This window comes from Syzygium oleosum, unplaced genomic scaffold, assembly GCF_021117445.2.
Source record: "Syzygium oleosum isolate NSW1041296 unplaced genomic scaffold, Sole_v2.1 Sole_v2.39, whole genome shotgun sequence".
NCBI classification, from domain to species: Eukaryota; Viridiplantae; Streptophyta; class Magnoliopsida; order Myrtales; family Myrtaceae; genus Syzygium; species Syzygium oleosum.
The window spans coordinates 663075-683400 of NW_026607523.1; the positions used below are offsets into that span (position 1 = coordinate 663075).

General features: G+C 38.2%; 3 protein-coding genes across 3 annotated transcripts; 1 reads left to right on the forward strand and 2 right to left on the reverse strand.

Annotated features, from left to right (window-relative positions):
• The first annotated feature begins 2154 nt into the window (after nucleotides 1–2154).
• LOC115664872 (TATA-binding protein-associated factor BTAF1-like) lies at nucleotides 2155–3792 on the forward strand. Its single transcript, XM_030586756.2, has 3 exons — nucleotides 2155–2685; nucleotides 2792–2886; nucleotides 3475–3792. Exons 1-3 carry the CDS (start codon nucleotides 2637–2639, stop codon nucleotides 3583–3585), a joined length of 255 nt encoding a protein of 84 aa, XP_030442616.1. The 5' UTR covers nucleotides 2155–2636; the 3' UTR covers nucleotides 3586–3792.
• A 7114-nt stretch (nucleotides 3793–10906) lies between these two features.
• On the reverse strand, nucleotides 10907–18020 carry LOC130135911 (putative polyol transporter 2). The gene is made up of 4 exons (XM_056305775.1): nucleotides 17874–18020; nucleotides 17696–17765; nucleotides 11657–11997; nucleotides 10907–11551 (listed from the first exon to the last, which is right to left on the reverse strand). Exons 1-4 carry the CDS (start codon nucleotides 18018–18020, stop codon nucleotides 10907–10909), a joined length of 1203 nt encoding a protein of 400 aa, XP_056161750.1.
• A 1305-nt stretch (nucleotides 18021–19325) lies between these two features.
• On the reverse strand, nucleotides 19326–19934 carry LOC130135912 (polyol transporter 5-like). Its single transcript, XM_056305776.1, has one exon. It carries the CDS (start codon nucleotides 19932–19934, stop codon nucleotides 19326–19328), a length of 609 nt encoding a protein of 202 aa, XP_056161751.1.
• Nucleotides 19935–20326: the final 392 nt, after the last annotated feature.

The following is a 20326-nucleotide window of genomic DNA, read 5'->3' on the forward strand; positions in this document are numbered from 1 at the left end:
CACATTGAACTATCCATGTGGTCGACTCACAGCCCAAGCACAACGACGCAATTATCAAGGGCGTGCCTTACCACTGAGTTAATAGCTCATCGTGCGGGCCTCCCGCCGAGACCCGCTATGTCAAAAGTGAGAGAAACCTCATCCCCTCTTTTCCTTTTTCGCCCCTATGTCACCGTGCATGGGAGGTGAAGAGATAGAGGAGAGAAGGAGCTTCATCTTTTGCCCCACTTTTCTATTCTCAATCTCAAGTAGGTACTTGTGAATCCCTAAAAGTAAGGTAAAAAGTAATAATAAAGTACTAGATTGAAAAAAGGTTAACACCATTGAAAATACATCCAAGAGGCCTAGATCACCCGTTGATTATTCACAATCCATTCATTTTAACATATAATAAATTAAACGAGCTTGATTTCTTTCAAAAATTTCTAGATAATCCTTAATTTACAATGTAAAAAATATTTGAATCTACAGTAGATAATCGGTGAATTTTTTATTCATTATATGATGCCATTTAGCATATAGTCGGTTATTAAAAAAATTTTATACACAATTTGTCAATTGAAAAAAATATTTTTTGTCTTCATAAAAACTCGTGTCTCGAATATTTAATTGAAAAAAATAGTCGTCATGGATTTAAGAAGAATTTGTTGTTGTAATAAAAAACAAAAGGTCTAGGTGAAATATACACGCCATTAATCCTTATTTTTTTTTATTAAATTATTACTAAATATAAAGGGACTTAATTATGGATCCTATAAAATCTTATATTCGGATGTAAAGAAATTTTGTGTCACGAAAATTATTGCTTGGATAATTTCAGTATTTATCAAAAATGATAATTTTATTTATTATTTTTTTTCCGTTTTTGGTTGAAAATACAAATGCATATAAAAAAATTTGGGAGCTTACATCATCTTGTGCGAGAGAGGGAGAGAGTGCTTCGACTTCTACGAAGAGAAAGAGTAGAGAAGGAGCTTCATTATTTGCCTTAACCGTCGTAGTCTCAGTAGTTGCTTGTGAATTCCTAAAGGTAAGGTAAAATGTAAGGATAAAGTAGTAGATTGAAAAAGATTAACACGATTGGAAATTCATCTAAGAGGCTTAGATAGTCCATTGACTGTTCACAATCCATTCATTTTAACATATAATGAATTTTAAGGGAAAATAACACAAATGGTTTTTTATATTTAACTTATGGTACAATATAGTCCCTAAATTTTTAATATGTTCAATGTGGTCCCTAACTTTAGCCCAATATGTAATATGGTCCATGAACTTTTAAATTATTTAATGTGGTCTTTGAATTATATAAAAATGATCAATTTTGTCCCTAAGCTTAATTAATAGAAGGACAACATTTAATATTCTCATATAGTTCAGAGATTAAATTGAACATATACCAAAAGTCTATATACCATATTGAACAATTTAAAAGTTCAGGGGCTACATTACACATTAGAGTAAAATTTAAGGACAAAACTGAATAAATTAAAAGTTTAGGGAGTACATTGCATATTTGGCCAAAATTGAGGACCATTTGTATCATTATTCCTAAATTTGTCCGATTTCTTGCAAAAATTTCTTGATGAACCTTAGTTTAACAATGCAAAAATAATATTTGACTCTATAGCAGATGGTCGGTTATTAATTATATCTTGTACATAATCTGTCATTATTTATTCCTTATATGATGTTATTTATAGCAGATAATCGGTTATTAACTATATCTTATACACAATCCGTCAATTTTTATTCTTTATACGATATTATATTTCGTCTTCATATATAACCCGTTTCTCCAATATTTAATTGAAAAAAATAGCCGTCTTGGATTCAAGAAGAATTTGCCATCGCTATAAAAAAAAAAAAACAAAAAGTCCAAATGAAATACATACCATTAATCCTCATCATTTATTAAAATATTACTAATTATAAAGGAACCTAAGTACGAATCCTATACAAAGATTATATTCGGATGCAAAGAAATTTCGTGCCACGAAAATATTTGCTCGGATAATTTCACGAATTAAAAAAAAAAGAAGAACAATAATAATTTCATTCATTAAATTTTTCTTTTGCCTTTTTTTTGGGTTGGAAAATGCACATGCACAAGAAAATTCGGGAGCTTATATTATCAGATACGCGAGGGGGAGAGATAGAGAGAAAACGCTTCGACGACGAAGAAGAAGAAGAGAGACAGAGGAGAGGAGAAGAAGGGAGCTTCCATATTCCCTTTTGCCCTAACCGTCGCCATTTTCAGAGGTTCTTCCCGAATCCCTAATTCCCTCTTCTCTCCTCCTTCCGCCGCTTCCCTCCTCCGTTGAAGAAGATCCCCCCCGCTTCCCAGCCGCTCCGTCGCGCTTCCCCCTCCTCTCCCCGAATTCCTCCCCGATCCGAATTTGGCCCCTCCGTTTCAGAGGGACCCGGTCGCGCTTTCGCCGGCGCCGCGGCCCCGCTGATGCGAAGTGCCCGCGCAGTTGGCGCGGAGCCGCCGTTTTGATACCGAGCGCCGCAGCCGTTGCCGTTGCCGTTGCTGGGGATCCCGCGAATCGGGGGGGTGATTGGATGATTGAGGATGCAGCCGCGGGTTGCGGATTGAAGGCATTGTTGCGTTGGTGGTGTGTGGTGCGGCAGCTATGGCTCAGCAATCGTCGCGACTCAATCGGCTGCTCACTCTTCTCGACAGTATCCTTTTCGTGTCGTGCTTGTTTGGATCTGGTGTTTGCTCGGTTGGTGGCTGTCGATTGGGTGAATTTTGCGGTTTTTTCCCTTAACGAAATTGTGTTTCTAGCTGGTTCGACTCAGTCCACGAGGTTCGCCGCGGCTCGCCAGATTGGAGATATCGCCAAGTCGCATCCCCGGGACTTGGCCTCTCTCTTAAAGAAGGTATTTTTATTTTCTTTGCAATGCCATTGGGACAACTCATCTAATCTAATCGTCGAGGAAGATATGTGTCGCTGCCGTTAGCTTGGCGTTCTGCATTAGAAATTTCATATGGGCATGATGACAAGTTTTGGGAGTCGCTCTTTTAGATCGTGCTGTTCGATATTGCTCTTTGAGGTAGTGCGGAGGCTAATGATGGGACTTCTGCGACATGAATTTCATTGAAAACAAGAGAGAAGGAAGATGTCCAGATAGGGGCTCTCCTTTTGGTGCAGAAACCCAATGTTTGTTTGGTATTATTAGCTTTTGATGCTGCAGTGTCTGAGGCTGCCCTGTGCTAGGGTTTTGGCCGTAAATGGTGCTTGACAGATGCTATTTACGTGTGATATAATGATAACGATTTCAGGAAGTGCTAGGCTAGGTGAAGGTTTGGCGAGTAGTTAAATAAGATCCTTAAAGTATGATATGTCCCATAAAATAGTAATAATATTTTCATTTCTTACAGCTGTGATATTAGTTTTTCAAGAAGTGCTAGTGTTTTTTGCACCTTATGATTCTCATTCGCTTATGTGAGTTTAATTATTTGATTAGGTTGCTCAATACCTTCGTAGTAAGAATTGGGATACGAGGGTTGCTGCAGCTCATGCTATTGGCGCCATTGCTCAGAATGTTAAGCACACATCTGTGAATGAGAGAAAATAATCTGAAAAATGAGCCCCCTTTAATTTTTGGTGGGAAAATCCTTATATACCTCCCCCAAGTTTGAATTCTAGTCATTTAATTGATCCAATGGCCTAAAATCTTCCCTTAGTGATTAAGAATATTCCTTAGAGGCTAAGGATAAGTGACATGGTACTATGGATGGCCATGATGCAATTTTAAATGAACGGCCATGACTTATTTGCTTAACCCCTAAGTAATTTTGCTTAACCTTTAAGTAATGGTATTTTGGTAATTTCACTTAGGGGCATTTTTGTAATTTCCAGCATAGAGAGAGAGAGAGAGAGAGAGAGAGAGAGAGAGAGAGGGGTAGCCTTTGCCCGTCGGAATTGTGGCCGAGAATCAGTCGGCCCGATTGACCGGTTCAATTCCGATCAAACCGGGTTGAACCAGTTTGACCGGTTTGACCGGGGTTCGACTGGGCAGAACCGGTTCGGTTCTTGGCTCAATTTGGTTCCAATTTTAAGCAATTTCATCATTATTATGATTGATTGACTCAATTGAATTGAATTTGATTAAATTGGATTGAACCAATTTGAAATACAAGTACGGATTCACCAATCTTAACTTGTTTGGCTCAATTGCTCTTCAATTTGAGTTAAATTGCATTGCCAAACTAGACTAATGAATTTGATTGAAGTCTAATTAGCCAAATTGAACTTCAATTCATCAAATTGTATGTTAGTCTAGAGTGGGTCAAGTTGAATTATATTAATTAGACCAATTAGTCTTGGATTTCTCAATCATTGGATCACTAAATTGGTCAAATTGACTCAAATTAATGTGAATATTCCAAAATTGATTTCGAATTTGAGTTTCATATAAGAAATTAGGTTTATCCGTCTTAATTACGCAAATCATGAAGAACTGATCAGAATCTCTAATTAGGGCTAAAATTGGGGGTTTTCAACCTTGGCTTGGAATTTTAAAATTGATTTGACAATTGAATGCAATACGACCTCTAGATAAAATGTCGTGAAGGAAACTATTCTAAAAAATGAATAGAAATGAATTAATTTCATTTTTAGTCGATTTGAACCAAATTCAACAAATTGGGAAAAAGTTGATTCTAAACTGATTTTTGTAAAATTGATGATGCCAAAGTGAAAAGCTAAAAAGAAATTGATTTAGGTCGTTTTGAATTTTTTTCAATTTTTTTGGACAAAGTGTTGATCAAAAGTCAACATTTTAGACCACCCACCTGGGTGGCGCTGCTGGAGCGCGCACTCTTCCTCTCGCAAAAGGTTGAGTGTTCGAATCCCGGCGCCGCAGGGCGACTTAACCGGTGGCACATGTGTGGTAGCTAGACGCGTGTCGCCGGGGTTACTTCCTTGTCAGTGTGCGGGGTTCCCTAGGTTACCCAAAAAAAAAAAAAAAAGTCAACATTTTAGTACTTATATACTAAAATGCCAATTAATGGGTCAAACTTTGAATGTTTTGAAAATTGATTGTGCAAAAGTGAAATTGACACTATTTTGGAGTTTTTCATGCAAAAAAATAAAATTTGACTTTGGGTTGACTTTTGGTCAAAGTTTGACAAAAAATTCAACTCAAAAGTCAATTTTTTAACTTTTTAAAATTGAAATGCAAAAAGCTAGAAAGTGAATGGTTAATGCTAATTTAGATGCTAAATAACTCTTTTTGGTTGAGGATTGGCTTCCGTCGTGATCGGAAACTCTAATCTCAAGCTTTTACCTTTCAAGATGCGTTAGCTAAAAATTAGGTGTCAATAGCTAGCCCTCTTTGAGAGGGAGTTCAAAGAGGTTCATCTCCAAGATCAAATGATACCTGCGATATTTGGTCGACTCCACTGGAGATAAAAGGAAAATAACAAAATGAATGACATTTGATTAGAAGACGTACTTTTGAAACTTACCTCGAGCCTTGGTATTGATCTCACCATTGATGTTCTCATCTCTCTTTCTCTCGGCCATGTAGTGTAAATGTTAAGGAAAGAAAGGATGGAGATGAAAGGAAGGAAAAGAAAGTAGGAGTAGTCTTTCCATTATAAGAAAGGGGTTTCGACTAGAAGGAATAGTCTTACCATTGTACGAAATGGGTTTCGACTAAAAGGAGTGTTCTTACCATGTAACAACAGATTTCAACTAAAAGGGAATGAATCGGTCACAGTTACTAACATTCATCATGTCGATTCGAAAAGGGAATGGTCATGAGTGCGAGAGCACATCATGCCGATTTGAAGAGGTCACATGTGCGAAAGCTCACTATGCCTAATTTTGAAAAGGGGATGGTAATAAGTGCAAGAACACATCGTGCCGATTTGAAAATGTCACGGGTGCGAAAGCTCATCATGCCTAATTTGAAAAGGCGATGGTCATGATTGTGAGAGCATATCATGCCGATTTGAAAAGGTCACTGGCGCGAAAACTCACCATGTCGACTTGAGAAAGGAAGAGGATAATGAAGATCCGCTCCACTTGGGGAATTTTGATTTGAGAATGACTGCAAGCTGCAATTACTTGGATATTAAAGATCCGAAGATACTAACCTGCATCCACTTGGAAAAACTGTTGAAAAGGAATCATTCAAGATTGCATAAGCAATCAACTAAGAAATTTAATCAAATGAAAACTTTGAACGTCATTCAAATAATTGTCAATCAAGCTATTGGTAAATTCCATCGATTTGTCAAAATTCCTTTAAAGGAAAACTTCAAACAAAATGATTTTGATATCTTCAAAAACGGTTGGTTAAAAATGCCAAGTTGAAGCACCTTAATCGAAAAGGTCTTCGTATCATGGTTCTCACGAAGGCTTTTATTCCCATCCATTAATGTGGGATTCCAACTTCGATCACTGGGGATACCTCATATAACTTATGCCAAAGGCTTTTGGAAATATTCGCGGTAAATACAATATGATCAATCAAAAAGGTTTTTTGAAGGACTGTTGGTCATGGGTTTACACGAAGGATAGTCACTTTGAGGCCAAGAAAGAAGTGTTATCAATATCTTCATTAGGTTTACAAGTCAAGAACCTTGAAGATAAGATAAGACAGGATTGCTTCCACTCCTTCAAGCGGTAGCTTCTTTGTGAAATCTTCATGTTCACTTGAACCATTCCAATCAGGGGAGATTTTGAGAGGGTTGTAATGTCGGTTCGGATGAGGCTCAAAAGGCTTAAAATTTTGTAGAAGGGATTTTAAAAAGATGGTGATTATCTTGGCATTATTACTAAATCATCGAATCTTGATGCGATTTGACTCTTGAAACTTGTCTCGAGAGTCCATTTTTTCTTGCAACACAAAAGCTTTGCTCTTTTCTAAGCATCTTTTGCAATTGAAATTTTGTTTTCATCATAAGCATGTTGCTTTTGATGCATTTTCTTTTTCATGGACATCTACCTTATTTTTACCAAGCACACTGCTTTTTCATGTCCCATAGTATTTATCTTTTGAGCTCTTAGGACTCTCGAGACACTCTTCACATATTCATCAATTTTTTCAAATTTTCTTGGTAAATCATATGCATTGCCCCAATATGGAGAAATAATCACCACTTGGGCTTTAAAATGAACATACTTAAAGATCCACTTGGTTAAGCAAAGGATATAAATGCTTAGGTAGAGGAAATAATGCTTTTCTTTACTTTGGGATGCTTCGAGCTTCCATAAAAATCCACCTGTAGTTACCATAAGAAGGTTGACGCTAGTGAAAGTAATAAAATCTTTTTTAATCTTTTTACTCCAAAAATGATCAACCATAACCTCCTAATTTGTCTCAATATGGAGTGGTTCTTGACGAGGGTACTTCATCCTAAGTGTTTAGGATAAAGAAATGAAATACCTTTTATCACTTCAATTCATGTATTCAATGCGAATAAATCCTACAAAGGTTTAGTTTTTTCGCTCAACTCTAAAAAATGAATAGGGATGTGTTTGGATTAAGCTTGCATTTTGTCATCTTAAATGCTTTGACTTGACATGACTAGCATTCACTTTTGCTTTGCCAAAAAATCATTTGTTTAAATTATCTTCCGTGAGGATTTTTTATGCATGATGTGTTTTCCAATGTATGAATAAATAATTTGAAGAATGCCATTCAAATTCTTCAAAATCATATTTTCAAACTTGGAATTGTTTTTCCAACTTTTGAAAAACTTTGGAAGGTGTTTTTGAAAAACGTTGACAAAGAACATTTTTTCCAAGGTTTTGTTCACTTACTCCACAATGGGTAGTTGACAGCAAGGAGATTATGTCGATGTATAATTCTTGACACAGCGTCGCCTTTGAGTTTGGTCTCGGCAAGAGTGTTGTTTCCTAACGAAAGGAAGGAAACGATGTCAGAGAATTATATTGGAAAGAAATAAATTGGAATTATACAATTTGCTCTTCTGCTTGATTCCATATCAGAAAACACCTCCAATTTCCTTGTGAATGTTTTGATACCTACAAAATGAACAAATGTATTTATGCAATGTATGCATGATGCAAGTGACCTAAAAGTGACTTTTCTAGCCAAAAAGAAGTGACCTAAAAGTGACTTAGTCTTGCTCGAAAAATAACTTCATGGCCTTTCATTCATGGAAAATATTTCTTGACAGCATCTGCATTTATAAGATTTGGCAATTCTTGATCATCCATTTCGGTAAGAAGGAAGGCTCCATAGGATAATACCTTCTTTACAGTATATGGGCCCTCATAATTCGGGGTGAACTTTCCGTGAGGATCCAATGTGTTGGACATAACCTTCTTTAGCACAAGATCATTAACCTCAAAGTGCCTCGATCGAACTTTGCGATAGAAGGACTTCGCCACTCGCTTTTAATAACTTTGCCCATGACATAAAGATTTTAACCTCTTTTCGTCAATCATGTTAAATTGTTCATATCTTTGTTGAACCCATTCAGTTTCGGAAAGCTTCAAATGTGAGAATGCCCTTAGTGAAGGAATCTCCACTTCCACGGGTAGAACAACCTCCATTCCATATACAAGTGAGAACGGAGTTGCCCCAGTTGAAGTACGGATTGAAGTTCGATCTGTCATTAGTGCATATGGCAATCGTTTGTGCCAATCACGATAATTCTGAGCAGTCTTAGATATAATTTTCTTTATGTTTTTGTTTGCTGCTTCCACAGCTCCATTCATTTGTGGGCGGCATGGTGAAGAATTCAAGTGACGAACGTGAAATTCATTAAGCAATTCGTCCACTATCTTGTTTAAATTGGATCCATTATCGGTGATGATTTCTTCGGGAACTCCATATCGAGCAATTATATCACGACGGAAGAATTTCGCCACATTCTTTGTGGTGACATTGGCATATGAATTTGCTTTGATCCATTTGGAGAAATAGTCAATGACCACCAAAATAAAGCGATGCCCATTTGAAGCTTTAGGATTGATGGGTCCAATAAAATCAATCCTCCACATAGAAGAGGGCCATGCTTCGGACATTTGATGTAACTCTCTTGGAGGAGCATTGATCTTGTCCCCATAAACTTGGCATTAATGACATTATCGCACGTGTTGAATGCAATCCGTCTCCATTGTCAATCAATAATATTCGAGTCTCATGATTTTCTTTGCTAAGAGGTGACCATTCATGTGTGGGTCACACTCTCCTTCATGTATTTCCTTCATCAATTGATTGGCTCCTTTGGCATCCACGCACCTTAGCAAAACCGAATCGAATGATCTTTTATAAAGAGCATCTCCACTCACAAAGAATTTTGATGCTAATTTCATCAAATACTTTCTATCAGCTGTTTGACTCCCTTCGGGAAATGTGCCTTTTTGGAGATAGGTCATGATATCGTAATACCATAGCTCGCCATAAGATTTTTCTTCAATTGTCATGCAATAAGCCGGGCGTTCAAGGTTTTCAATTTTGAGGGGATCAATATCTAATCCATCCATAACTTGTAACATTGATGACAAGGTTGCCAAAGTATCGGCAAATTGATTTTTAGACCTTGGTAGCTACTCGAAAGATATCTTTTCAAATTCTTCAATTAATTCTCCAAGAAATTTGTGATATGGTATCAATTTTGAAGCGCGTGTTTGCCATTCACCTTCAGTTTGAAGAATGATGAGTGCGGAATCACCTTAGACTTGTAATCTCTTAACCTTCATATCAATGGCAAGTTGTAGTCAAGGATACAAGCTTCATATTTCGAGATGTTGGTACATGGAAAAATTAGCTTTGCTGCCACGGGATAATGTTGACCCATTGGGGAGATAAATACTGCCCCAGTGCCCAAACCGGATAAGTTAATGGCACCATCACAATACATAATCCATTTGTCATGTGAAATCAAGAGAATGCGTTCATCTACAAGATCCATTCCATTAGGGCCTTCTAATTGCTTTGAACTTTCGGCTAGCATATCAACTATGGCTCGACCTTTGACGGATTTTTGTGCCATAGTTTACACATCAAACTCGGATATGAGAATTTGCCACTTGGCTAATTTTCCAACGAAAGCTAGCTTCTCTAAGAGGTACTTGATTGAGTCATTCTCAGTCACTAACAAGACTTGATAATGAAGTGTATATTGACGTAACCGATGTAATACTCATACATCGGTCAAATGATAATATATCGCACACTCCCTTCCATCTCTTGATCTCTTTTGGGCTAGCATGGCTCCCAATAATTCATCATGGATGGTCAAGTAGAGAATCAACGGTACTCCATAAGTTGGCAATAAAAGATGGACATGGACTTGGTCAAATGGAGCAGGATGAGAATTTAAAACTAACTCCAATATTCGGTCAAATGGGTGATGATACGAAGAAGAGCTATGCATGATGTGTGTCCGATCTTTCAAAAAGAAATACCCTAACAACTACATTCATGTTTGCTAGACACCTCTATCCTATAATTATTCCCTTAATTGTCATTACCTCGATCGCGTCCTCTCGTTGTTCCCCTGCATTTCAATTTCGCTAACCGTAAACCTCCGCTGGATCTGTTCACCAAAAAAGCAGCCCGTCTCCTCCAGAGAACAGCTCTCGGTCTCCGGCATTATGATGAAGAAGACTACCCATGCTATGATTGAAACCACTGCGAATGAGAAGGCAGCCCCGCCGAGGGACATCGGCTTGTCCAGCACTTAGAATATAGATGATATCAGTGCACTCACCCCTTGGTTCGCAGCAAAGGCGATTGCGCATCCCTATGCTCGCAGCTTAAGTGGGAATACCTCAGAGTTGAAAACCGAAGGGAAAAGCCCCATCCCTACGGAGAAGGAGGCCACGTAAAGGAATAATGAGGTGATGCACATTTTTACCACCCACATTTGCTTCATGTCATTTGGGTCGTCGATATGCTTTGTGTCGATTTAGTCGATCTTCACAAGACATGTTCTGAGGATGACAAGAGACACAAACATCCCACCTATGCTGCTCAACAGCAACAGCCGTCGCCTGAGCTTGTCAAGAAGCAAAGTGGCCACGAGGATGCATATTGTCTTTGCAACTTCGACTAGGATGGTCAATAAGATCTTCTTGTCAGAGGACATGAAGCCAGCCTTCTCTAAGAAACGAGCAATGTAAAGGAGGATAATGTCAATTCCAAAGGCCTTTTGGAATAATTGGATCAAAATGGCGCAGAGGAGCGTGTAGCGGAGAGATGGGCTTGGGTGGCGGAGGATATCCTGCCACACGCCCTCCCCGATGCTTGGCACAATGACAACGTCATCATTCCACTCTGGAGGGATGCCAGCAGCCGCCTTGATATTTTTAAAATTGGAGTTTAGTTTCCTCCTTGGAGGCGGAGATCTTGGCGAGGATGCGCTTCGCTTTGAGCAGCTTTCCTCGCATGATGAGCCATCGGGGGGATTCCGGCATGGCGAGTACCATGATATGGCGAGCAGGACCAAGGAGATTGCTCCCTCGCATAGCATGAGACACCAACCGTTGAAATTGATCATGGAGAACATATAATTGCAGGCATAGCCGAGAGCGATGCCTACATTAATGAACACCTAAACCATTGAAACATATAATGAAAAAGACAAAAAATGATAACATATAAAAAAGTGAAAAAATGCTCAAAATTAAAAAAAACAAAGAGGAAAATGAGTGAGTACCTCGGGGAAAGAGGTGAAGCATCCACTGTAAGAGGCGAGGGAGACCTCAGCCACGTAGATGGGGGTCATTGTAAGGGCGTAGCCGACTTCGACGTGAGCGATGATGCGGCCTAACAAGATGATGAAGTTATTGGAAGCAAAGCCCATGAATAAGGGCCCAATGAAGAAGATGAATCCCACCAAGAAAATGGTTAACTGGCGACTGATCCTATAGGCGGTCCACCCTGCAAACACCGACCCAAGAAGTGTAAATATGTGGAGGTTCAGAGTCAGTCGGTCAACATGCTTGTCGGCTAGCTCCTGGTCCTTCTTTATGGTAGTTAACGTCTCGCTCTGCACTCCTATTTTTGCCAAAATAAAAAAAAGACAAGAAAATATTATTTATCGTCATAACATTATCACGTAAATTATAACCATTTACAAGAAATTGAAAAAATAAAAAAAATATTAAGTTCCCTATTTTCTCCAATTTATTTGAATTTATTTTCCTAATACATGTGATTATAAAATAAGAATTATAAGAATTAATAAATGCAACGAAGTTTATCAGAAATTAACTTGATTGGCTCAAATAGGAAAAAGAAAACATGGATGATTTTTATCCAATATTAAGTAATATTTTTTTTCTTTTTTTATTTCCTATTCATTAAAATATGACTTTTGGTGATAGATCTATTAGTTGTATCGATAATAAAGCTAGACAAAAAAAATAATGACTAAGATATAACTAGCTTTTTTTTGTTTTCTACAAAGACCGATTCACTGTATGGAAAATTAATTCACAGGTATATACTTCAAAGCTTCATGGACAACCACAGGGTAAGTCTTCTCATGAGAGAGAGAGAGAGAGAGAGAGAGAGAGAGAGAGAGAGAGAGAGAGGACTTACCAAAGCCCAGCAGAAATGAGGTGAGGGAGGCCACCAGGGTGCATCTTAAGGCGTGCTTCAGCTGTGGCTATGTAGGAGGATTGGAGTTCTCAATCAACTCCGATTGAATGGTCCTGTTCACATTAGAATCTCTAGCTATGGGTGCTGATACCTGCAAAGTCAGTTGGCACCTTATGTAAGTCAATTAGTGGCATATAGAATATCTCATATAATGTTTTAAAAAATTTAGGTATTCTTGCATAATTGACAATTCTTATCATACTCTCAACCCATAGTTGACAATTCTTATACAATCACCATTGCTCATCCGAAGCTATATTCCTCAAGGCTACCGCCATTCTATTTACGAAGTTGGATGAACATATCTTAAAAGTAGAAAAATGTTTTCCAAAAATGATATTTCTTTAATTTAAATGTGAACTTGTCATGCATGCATAATGCATATCTTGGTATCTTCATTGATCCGTCTAATTTCAGACAACATATCAATGCAGTCAAGAAAGTCATATATAATCTATCATAAACCCTAGATACTTAATCAAACATAATTTGGATCGTCTCCAATTATGTAATCCCAAAAATAATTGTTCCATTATCCTAATCATGAATGCAACATTCAATTCACTCACATAATGCAATTTGATTAAAAAAAATCGGTCTACCGTCATATAAAACATTAATGAGGAACTAGCAGAAATTATAAACAAAATACCGGTCGAATCTCTCTCAACAAGCGGCTTGCATCCTCGCGTCCTGGAGAAGCCATATGCGCCCGTCTGCAAATATGAACTGACACAATGTGATGCCATCTAACTTGAGCTTTAATTCTGGGGTTGTTAGATTTATGAATAAATATGCATGTTAAAAAAATATATTTGTATACACTATACATATATATTAGCTTACTGCTTGTGCATTGCTCTGGTGGTGGAACTATCAAAACCATAGTGTGATATACATAAAAACATAACACATTAGATTCGTTTGGCATTAAATATAAATTTTGCAAGGAAGAAAGTGAGAGTTTAAATGATGTCAGGCTTCATCTAAAGTCCAAATCATAAATTTACCCTAATCCTAATAGGAACTCATGAAGATCTCGAACCTTCTTCAATCCTTCCATGGTTCGGTTCTTCCATCATCTCATGTCATTCATTCGCCCATCACAATCAATGAAAAGCATTAGAATGTTCACATAAAAGAAATGACCAACAAGGAACTTAGACAAATCGAGGAGATCCTTTGAAAAGATTGATGCATGTAATCGATAAAGCCGATCAACCTCCTAACCACAACCATTAATAACATATTACTTTTTTGAGTTTCCTTTTTTTGACATTTTCTATATTTCAATATTTCTTTTTCCCCAAGGAAAAGCTATCTAAAAATCAAATTGTCCTAAAAATCAAGAAATAGAATTTCCCGAACAGTGTGAACCTAAACTAATTGGAATTCAATTAAAATTATTTCTAAGATTCTACTACCTAACTAAGACTTGAAGTTCCTTATCATTTAGCTTTCGTTTTTATATTTTTATTTCTTTTATTTCCTCTATTTCTTTTACAGTCCCTTTCCTAGTCCATCATATCCAGAACACGGATTCCTGCTTTGCTAAGTTTCCCTTTGCCTCTTTAATTTATTCGTTTTTTCCAACATTCTGCAATTACTCCTACAGAGACAGGATCAACTCTTTGCTATGTTCATCATTCACTTAGTTTTGTTCGTTGTTGTTTTAGCTTCAAAAAATTAACACCATCAAACATCTCATTAACTCATTAATTCCAGTCACCTAACACAATTTTTTGAATGAGAATTATTCCAATCCTGAGCAAACAAGTTCATGCGAGGGTTCATTAACTTCTAAGTCCACAGCCAGGTCAGGAAGTAATTTGATATCAATCCAAGCATCATCAATCAAAAGAGAAAAAGCCATGGCCGGCGAGCAAGAAATTCAGTCAAGTGAATCACGTGATAAAACTAAATGGCAGAGGTTCAAATGCTTTGTTCACCAATGAAACTTTTACTGATGCGAATCTACATGTGGCGGAGAGTAATGAGAACAGACATGAATCAAAGCCATCAAGTGTACATACAGATAGGCAAGGATCAAGTTGAACAATATGCATAGATCAGCCAATAAGAAATTTTTCAACAACAATCACGCAAACATGCCTAAAGTCTTCTCAATTATATTCAAACACAAAAGTACTTCAACACGAGAGGAAGCATAATGAAAAATGGCTCTGAAGTTTCTTTTATCACAACTTACATATCTACTAACCTGGTTCATGAATTTCATCAAACAGGTGGTGGACATATGGGACAAAGAACTCAGATGAAGATGTAAATCCATAATTCATATTTTAATCATCACAAACGCAGTGAAACATATTCAAATCACTAACAGGAACTCAATGGCAGACAATCTTCAATGAATCGGCAGTTAAAGATTTCTTGGTCTCTGTTCAGCATGCAAAAGGACCGAAATAGAAAACTATGTTCTTAGCTTAGCGAAACTGACATTTTAGCTTCAACTAGCGAGTGTCAGAGAGCAGAGGTGTTAGACGCGTTAGTGATGAAGATCCGGTGAAGGTGGATGTATCAGCAATCCAATTCTTCAAGCACTTAGATATGGAAATAGAGTTAAAGAGAGGAGTTTCCACACAGCTCGAGAATGGCAAGTGGTGACGGTTGACGATGGCTATGGCTGCCTGAAATTGATGAAGAAAGCCGCTGTAAATGTTGGTTAAATGATTTAGACTGAATCCAAAAATGAAAACTAGAGAACAACAAATAACTTAGCTTCAATGTGGTTGCAGTAATCGAATGATGAAAAGCTTGAAGTGAAGAATCCAAGTTCGATCGAGTTTCAGTCACGGCTTGAAATGAGCGCGAGAGATGTTGCGTCACAATGAGCAACAGAAACCGTATCTCTCTCCATCGCTGGCATCGATAATTAGACCTATCAAAATGGGTCATAAGCTCATTTCTTAATCCATATATTAGTAAATGGATCATAAATGGGTATATATATAATATGGGTATTAAATGGGTCGTAAATGGGTTATAAATGGGTTTATAATTTATTTAAACTCAACTCATCTCTCTTGCCCTCACTCACTTTTGCCCTAACTATTTCATTTTCAATCTCAAATAGGTACTTGTGGATCCCTAAAAGTATCGTAAAAAGTAAGAATAAAGTACTAGATTGAAAAAAGGTTAACGCCATTGAAAATTCATCCAAGAGGCCCATATCACCCATTGACTATTCACATTCCATTCATTTTAACACATAATAAATTAAATGAGCCTTATTTCTTTCAAATATTTCAAGGTAGTCCTTAGTTTACAATGTAAAAAATATATATTTGACTCGATAGTAGATGATCATTGAATTTTTTATTCATTATATGATGTCATCTATAGCTTATAGTCAGTAATTAACTAAATTTTATACACAATCTATCAATTTTTATTCATGTTAGTTTTCATCTTCATAAAAGCTCGTGTCTCGAATATTTAATTGAAAAAAATAGCCGTCTTGGATTTAAGAAGAACTTCTTGTAATAAAAAAAACGAAAGGTTTAAGTGAAATATACACACCATTAATCCTTATTTTTTATTAAAATATTACTAAATATAAAGGAACTTAATTATGAATCCTATAAAAGCTTATATTCAGATTTAAAGAAATTTTGTGCCACGAAAATTATTGCTCGGATAATTTCAGTATTTATCAAAAAGGATAATTTTATTTATTATTTTTTTTCTGTTTTTGGTCGAAAATACAAATGCATATAAAAAAAGTTGGGAGCTTATATCATCATATGATAATATATCGCACACTCCCTTCCATCTCTTGATCTCTTTTGGGCTAGCATGGCTCCCAATAATTCATCATGGATGGTCAAGTAGAGAATCAACGGTACTCCGGGAGTTGTCAATAAAAGATGGACATGGACTTGGTCAAATGGAGCAGGATGAGAATTTAAAACTAACTCCAACATTTGGTCAAATGGGTGATGATACGAAGAAGAGCTATGCATGATGTGTGTCTAATCTTTCAAAAAGAAATACCCCAACAACCACATTTATGTTTGCTAGACACCTCTATCCTATAATTATTCCCTTAATTGTCGTTACCTCGATCGTGTCCTCTCGTTGTTCCCTTGCATTTCAATTTCGCTAACCGTAAACCTCCGCTGGATCTGTTCACCAAAAAAGCAGCCCGTCTCCTCCAGAGAACAGCCCTCGGTCTCCAGCATTGTGATGAAGAAGACTACCCATGCTATGATGGAGACCACCGCGAATGAGAAGGTAGCCCCGCCGAGGGACATCGGCTTGTCCAGCACTTAGAATATAGATGATATCAGTGCACTCGCCCCTTGGTTCGCAGCAAAGGCGATTGCGCATTCCTATGCTCGCAGCTTAAGTGGGAATACCTCAGAGTTGAAAACCGAAGTGAAAGGCCCCATCCTTACGGAGAAGGAGGCCACGTAAAGGAATAATGAGGTGATGCACATTTTTACCACCCACATTTGCTTCATGTCATTTGGGTTGTCAATATGCTTTGTGTTGATTTGGTCGATCTTCACAAGACATGTTCTGAGGATGACGAGACACAATCATTGCACGTATGCTGCTCAACGGCAACCGCCGTCACCCGAGCTTGTCAAGGAGCAAAGTGGCCATGAGGATGCATATCGTCTTTGCAACTTCGACTAGGATGGTCAATAAGATCTTCTTGTCGGAGGACATGAAGCTAGCGTTCTCTAAGAAACGAGCAATGTAAAGGAGGATAATGCCAATTCCAAAGGCCTTTTGGAATAATTGGATGATAATGGCGCAAAGGAGCGTGTAGCGGATAGATGGGCTCGGGGTGGCAGAGGAGATCCCGCCACACGCCCTCCCCGATGCTCGGCACAATGATAATGTCATCATTCCACTCTAGAGGGATGCCAGCAGCCGCCTTGATATTTTTAAAATTGGAGTTGAGCTTCCTCCTTGGAGGCGGAGATCTTTGCGAGGATGCGCTTTGCTTTGAGCAGCTTTCCTCGCATGATGAGCTATCGGGAGGATTCCAGCATGGCGAGGACCATGATGGCGAGCAGGACCAAGGAGATTGCTCCCTCACATAGCATGAGACGTCAACCGTTGAAATTGTTATGAGAGAAGATATAATTGCAGGCGTAGCCTAGAGTGATGCCGGCATTAATGAACACCTAAACCACCGAAACATATAATGAAAAAGACAAAAAATGATAACATATAAAAAAGTGGAAAAGATGCTTAAAATTAGAAAAAAAAAAGAAAGGAAAATGAGTGAGTACCTCGGGGAAGGAGGTGAAGCACCCACGGTAAGAGGCGGGGGAGAGCTTGGCCACGTAGGTGGGGGTGATTGTACGGGCGTAGCCGATGCTGACATGAGCGATGATGGGGCCCAACAAGATGATAAAGTTATTGGTAGCGAAGCCCATGAATCAGGGCCCAACGAAGTAGATGAATCCCCCCAAGAAGATGGTTAACCGGCGACCGGTCCTATCGGTGGTCCACCCTGCAAACACCGACCCAAGAAGTGTAAATATGTGGAGGATCAGAGTCAGTCGGTCAACATGCTTGTCGGCTAGCTCCTGGTTGTTCTTTAAGGTAGTTAACGTCTCGCTCTGCACTCCTATTTTTGCCAAAATAAAAAAAAACAAGAAAATATTATTTATCATCATAACATTATCACGTAAATTATAACCATATACAAGAAATTGAAAAAAAAATATTAAGTTCCCTATTTTCTCCATTTTATTTGAATTTATTTTCCTACTACACGTGATTATAAAATAAGAATTATGAGAATTAATAAATGCGACGGAGTTTATCCGAAATTAACTTGATTGGCTCAAAAAGGAAAAAGAAAACATGGATGATGTTATCCAATATTAAGTAATATTTTTTTTTGTTTTTTTTTCCTATTTATTAAAATATGACTTTTGGTGATAGATCTATCAGTTGTATCGATAATAAAGCTAGACAAAAAAAAATAATGACTAAGATATAACTAACTTTTTTTGTTTTCTACAAAGACTGATTCACTGTATGGAAAATTAATTCATAGGTATATACTTCAAAGCTTCATGGACGACCACAGGGTCAGTCTTCTCATGAGGGGGGGGGGGGGGGTGGGGCTTACCAAAGCCCAGCATAAATGAGGTGACGGAGGCCACCGGGGTGCATCTTAAGGCGTACTTCAGCTGTGCCTATGTAGGAGGATTGGAGTTCTCAATCAACTCCGATTGAATGGTCTTGTTCACATTAGAATCTCTAGCTGTGGGTGTTGATACCTGCAAAGTCAGTTGGCACCTTATGTAAGTCAATTGGTGGCATATAGAATATCTCATATAACGTTTTAAAAAATTTAGGTATTCTTGCATAATTGGCAATTCTTATCATACTCTCAACCCATTGTTGACAATTTTTATACAATCACCATTGCTCATCCGAAGCTATATTCCTCAAGGCTACCGCCATTCTATTTACGAAGCTTGATGAACATATCTTAAAAGTAGAAAAATGTTTTCCAAAAATGATATTTCTTTAATTTAAATGTCAACTTGTCATGCATGCATAATGCATATCTTGGTATCTTCATTTATCCGTCTAATTTCAGACAGCATATCAATGCAGTCAAGAAAGTCATATATAATCAATCATAAACCCTAGATACTTAATCAAACATAATTTGGATCGTCCCCAATTATGTAATCCCAAAAATAATTGTTCCGTTCTCCTAATCATGAAGAAGACCAGCCCTTAGTTTCCGGCATTGTGATGAAGAAGACCACCCCCGCTATGATGGAGACCACAACGAATGAGAAGGCAGCCCCGCCGAGGGGCATCGGCTTGTCCAGCACTAAGAATATGGATGATATCAGTGCACTTGCCCCTTGGTTCACAGCAAAGGCGATTGCGCATCCCTGTGCTTGCAGCTTAAGTGGGAATACCTCAGAGTTGAAAATCGAAGTGACAGGCCCCATCCCTACGAAGAAAGAGGCCATGTAAAGGAACAATGAGGTGATGCACATTTTTGCCACCCACATTTGCTTCATGTCATTTAGGTTGTCGATATGATTTGTGTCGATTTGGTTGATCTTCACAAGACTTGTTCTAAGGATGACAAGAGACACAATCATCCCACTTATGCTGCTCAATAGCAACCGTCGTCGCCCGAGCTTACCAATGAGCAAAGTGGCCACGAGGATGCATATGGTCTTTGCAACTTCAACTAGGATAGTCAATAAGATCTCTTCGTCGGAGGACATGAAGCCAGCCTTCTCTATGAAACGAGTAATGTAAAGGAGGATAATGCCAATTCCAAAGGTCTTTTGGAATAATTGGATCATAATGGCGCAGAGGAGCGTGTAGCGGATAGGTGGGCTCAGATGGCGGAAGAGATCCTACCACACGCCCTCCCCAGTGCTCGGCACAATGACAATGTCATCATTCCACTCTGGAGGGATGCCAGCAGCCGCCTTGATATTTTTAAAATTGGAGTTGAGCTTCCTCCTTGGAGGCGGAGATCTTGGCGAGGATGCGCTTTGCTTCAAGCAGCTTTCCTCGCATGATGAGCCATCGGGGGGATTCTGGCATGGCAAGGACCATGATAGCGAGTAGGACCAAGGAAATTGCTCCCTCGCATAGCATGGTTTCAAATCCATGAGAGGCTTTTTTGCGAAATCAATGCCAATAGAAGCTGCCAGTTATTACTACAATTGATCCATCCCAGTAAAATATT

Bases quoted from the DNA above. Each gene is read 5' to 3' on its own strand.
- LOC115664872 (XM_030586756.2), top strand. From the start codon at position 2,637: ATGGCTCAGCAATCGTCGCGACTCAATCGGCTGCTCACTCTTCTCGAC. The intron at 2,686-2,791 runs GTATCCTTTTCG...TTGTGTTTCTAG, and splicing joins GCTGCTCACTCTTCTCGACA to CTGGTTCGACTCAGTCCACG. The intron at 2,887-3,474 runs GTATTTTTATTT...TTATTTGATTAG, and splicing joins TGGCCTCTCTCTTAAAGAAG to GTTGCTCAATACCTTCGTAG.
- LOC130135911 (XM_056305775.1), bottom strand. From the start codon at position 18,020: ATGGGCTTCGCTACCAATAACTTTATCATCTTGTTGGGCCCCATCATC. The intron at 17,766-17,873 runs GTACTCACTCAT...TCGGTGGTTTAG, and splicing joins GCTTCACCTCCTTCCCCGAG to GTGTTCATTAATGCCGGCAT. The intron at 11,998-17,695 runs GTTGACGTCTCA...TGGCAAAAATAG, and splicing joins CTCTCATAACAATTTCAACG to GAGTGCAGAGCGAGACGTTA.
- LOC130135912 (XM_056305776.1), bottom strand. From the start codon at position 19,934: ATGATCCAATTATTCCAAAAGACCTTTGGAATTGGCATTATCCTCCTT.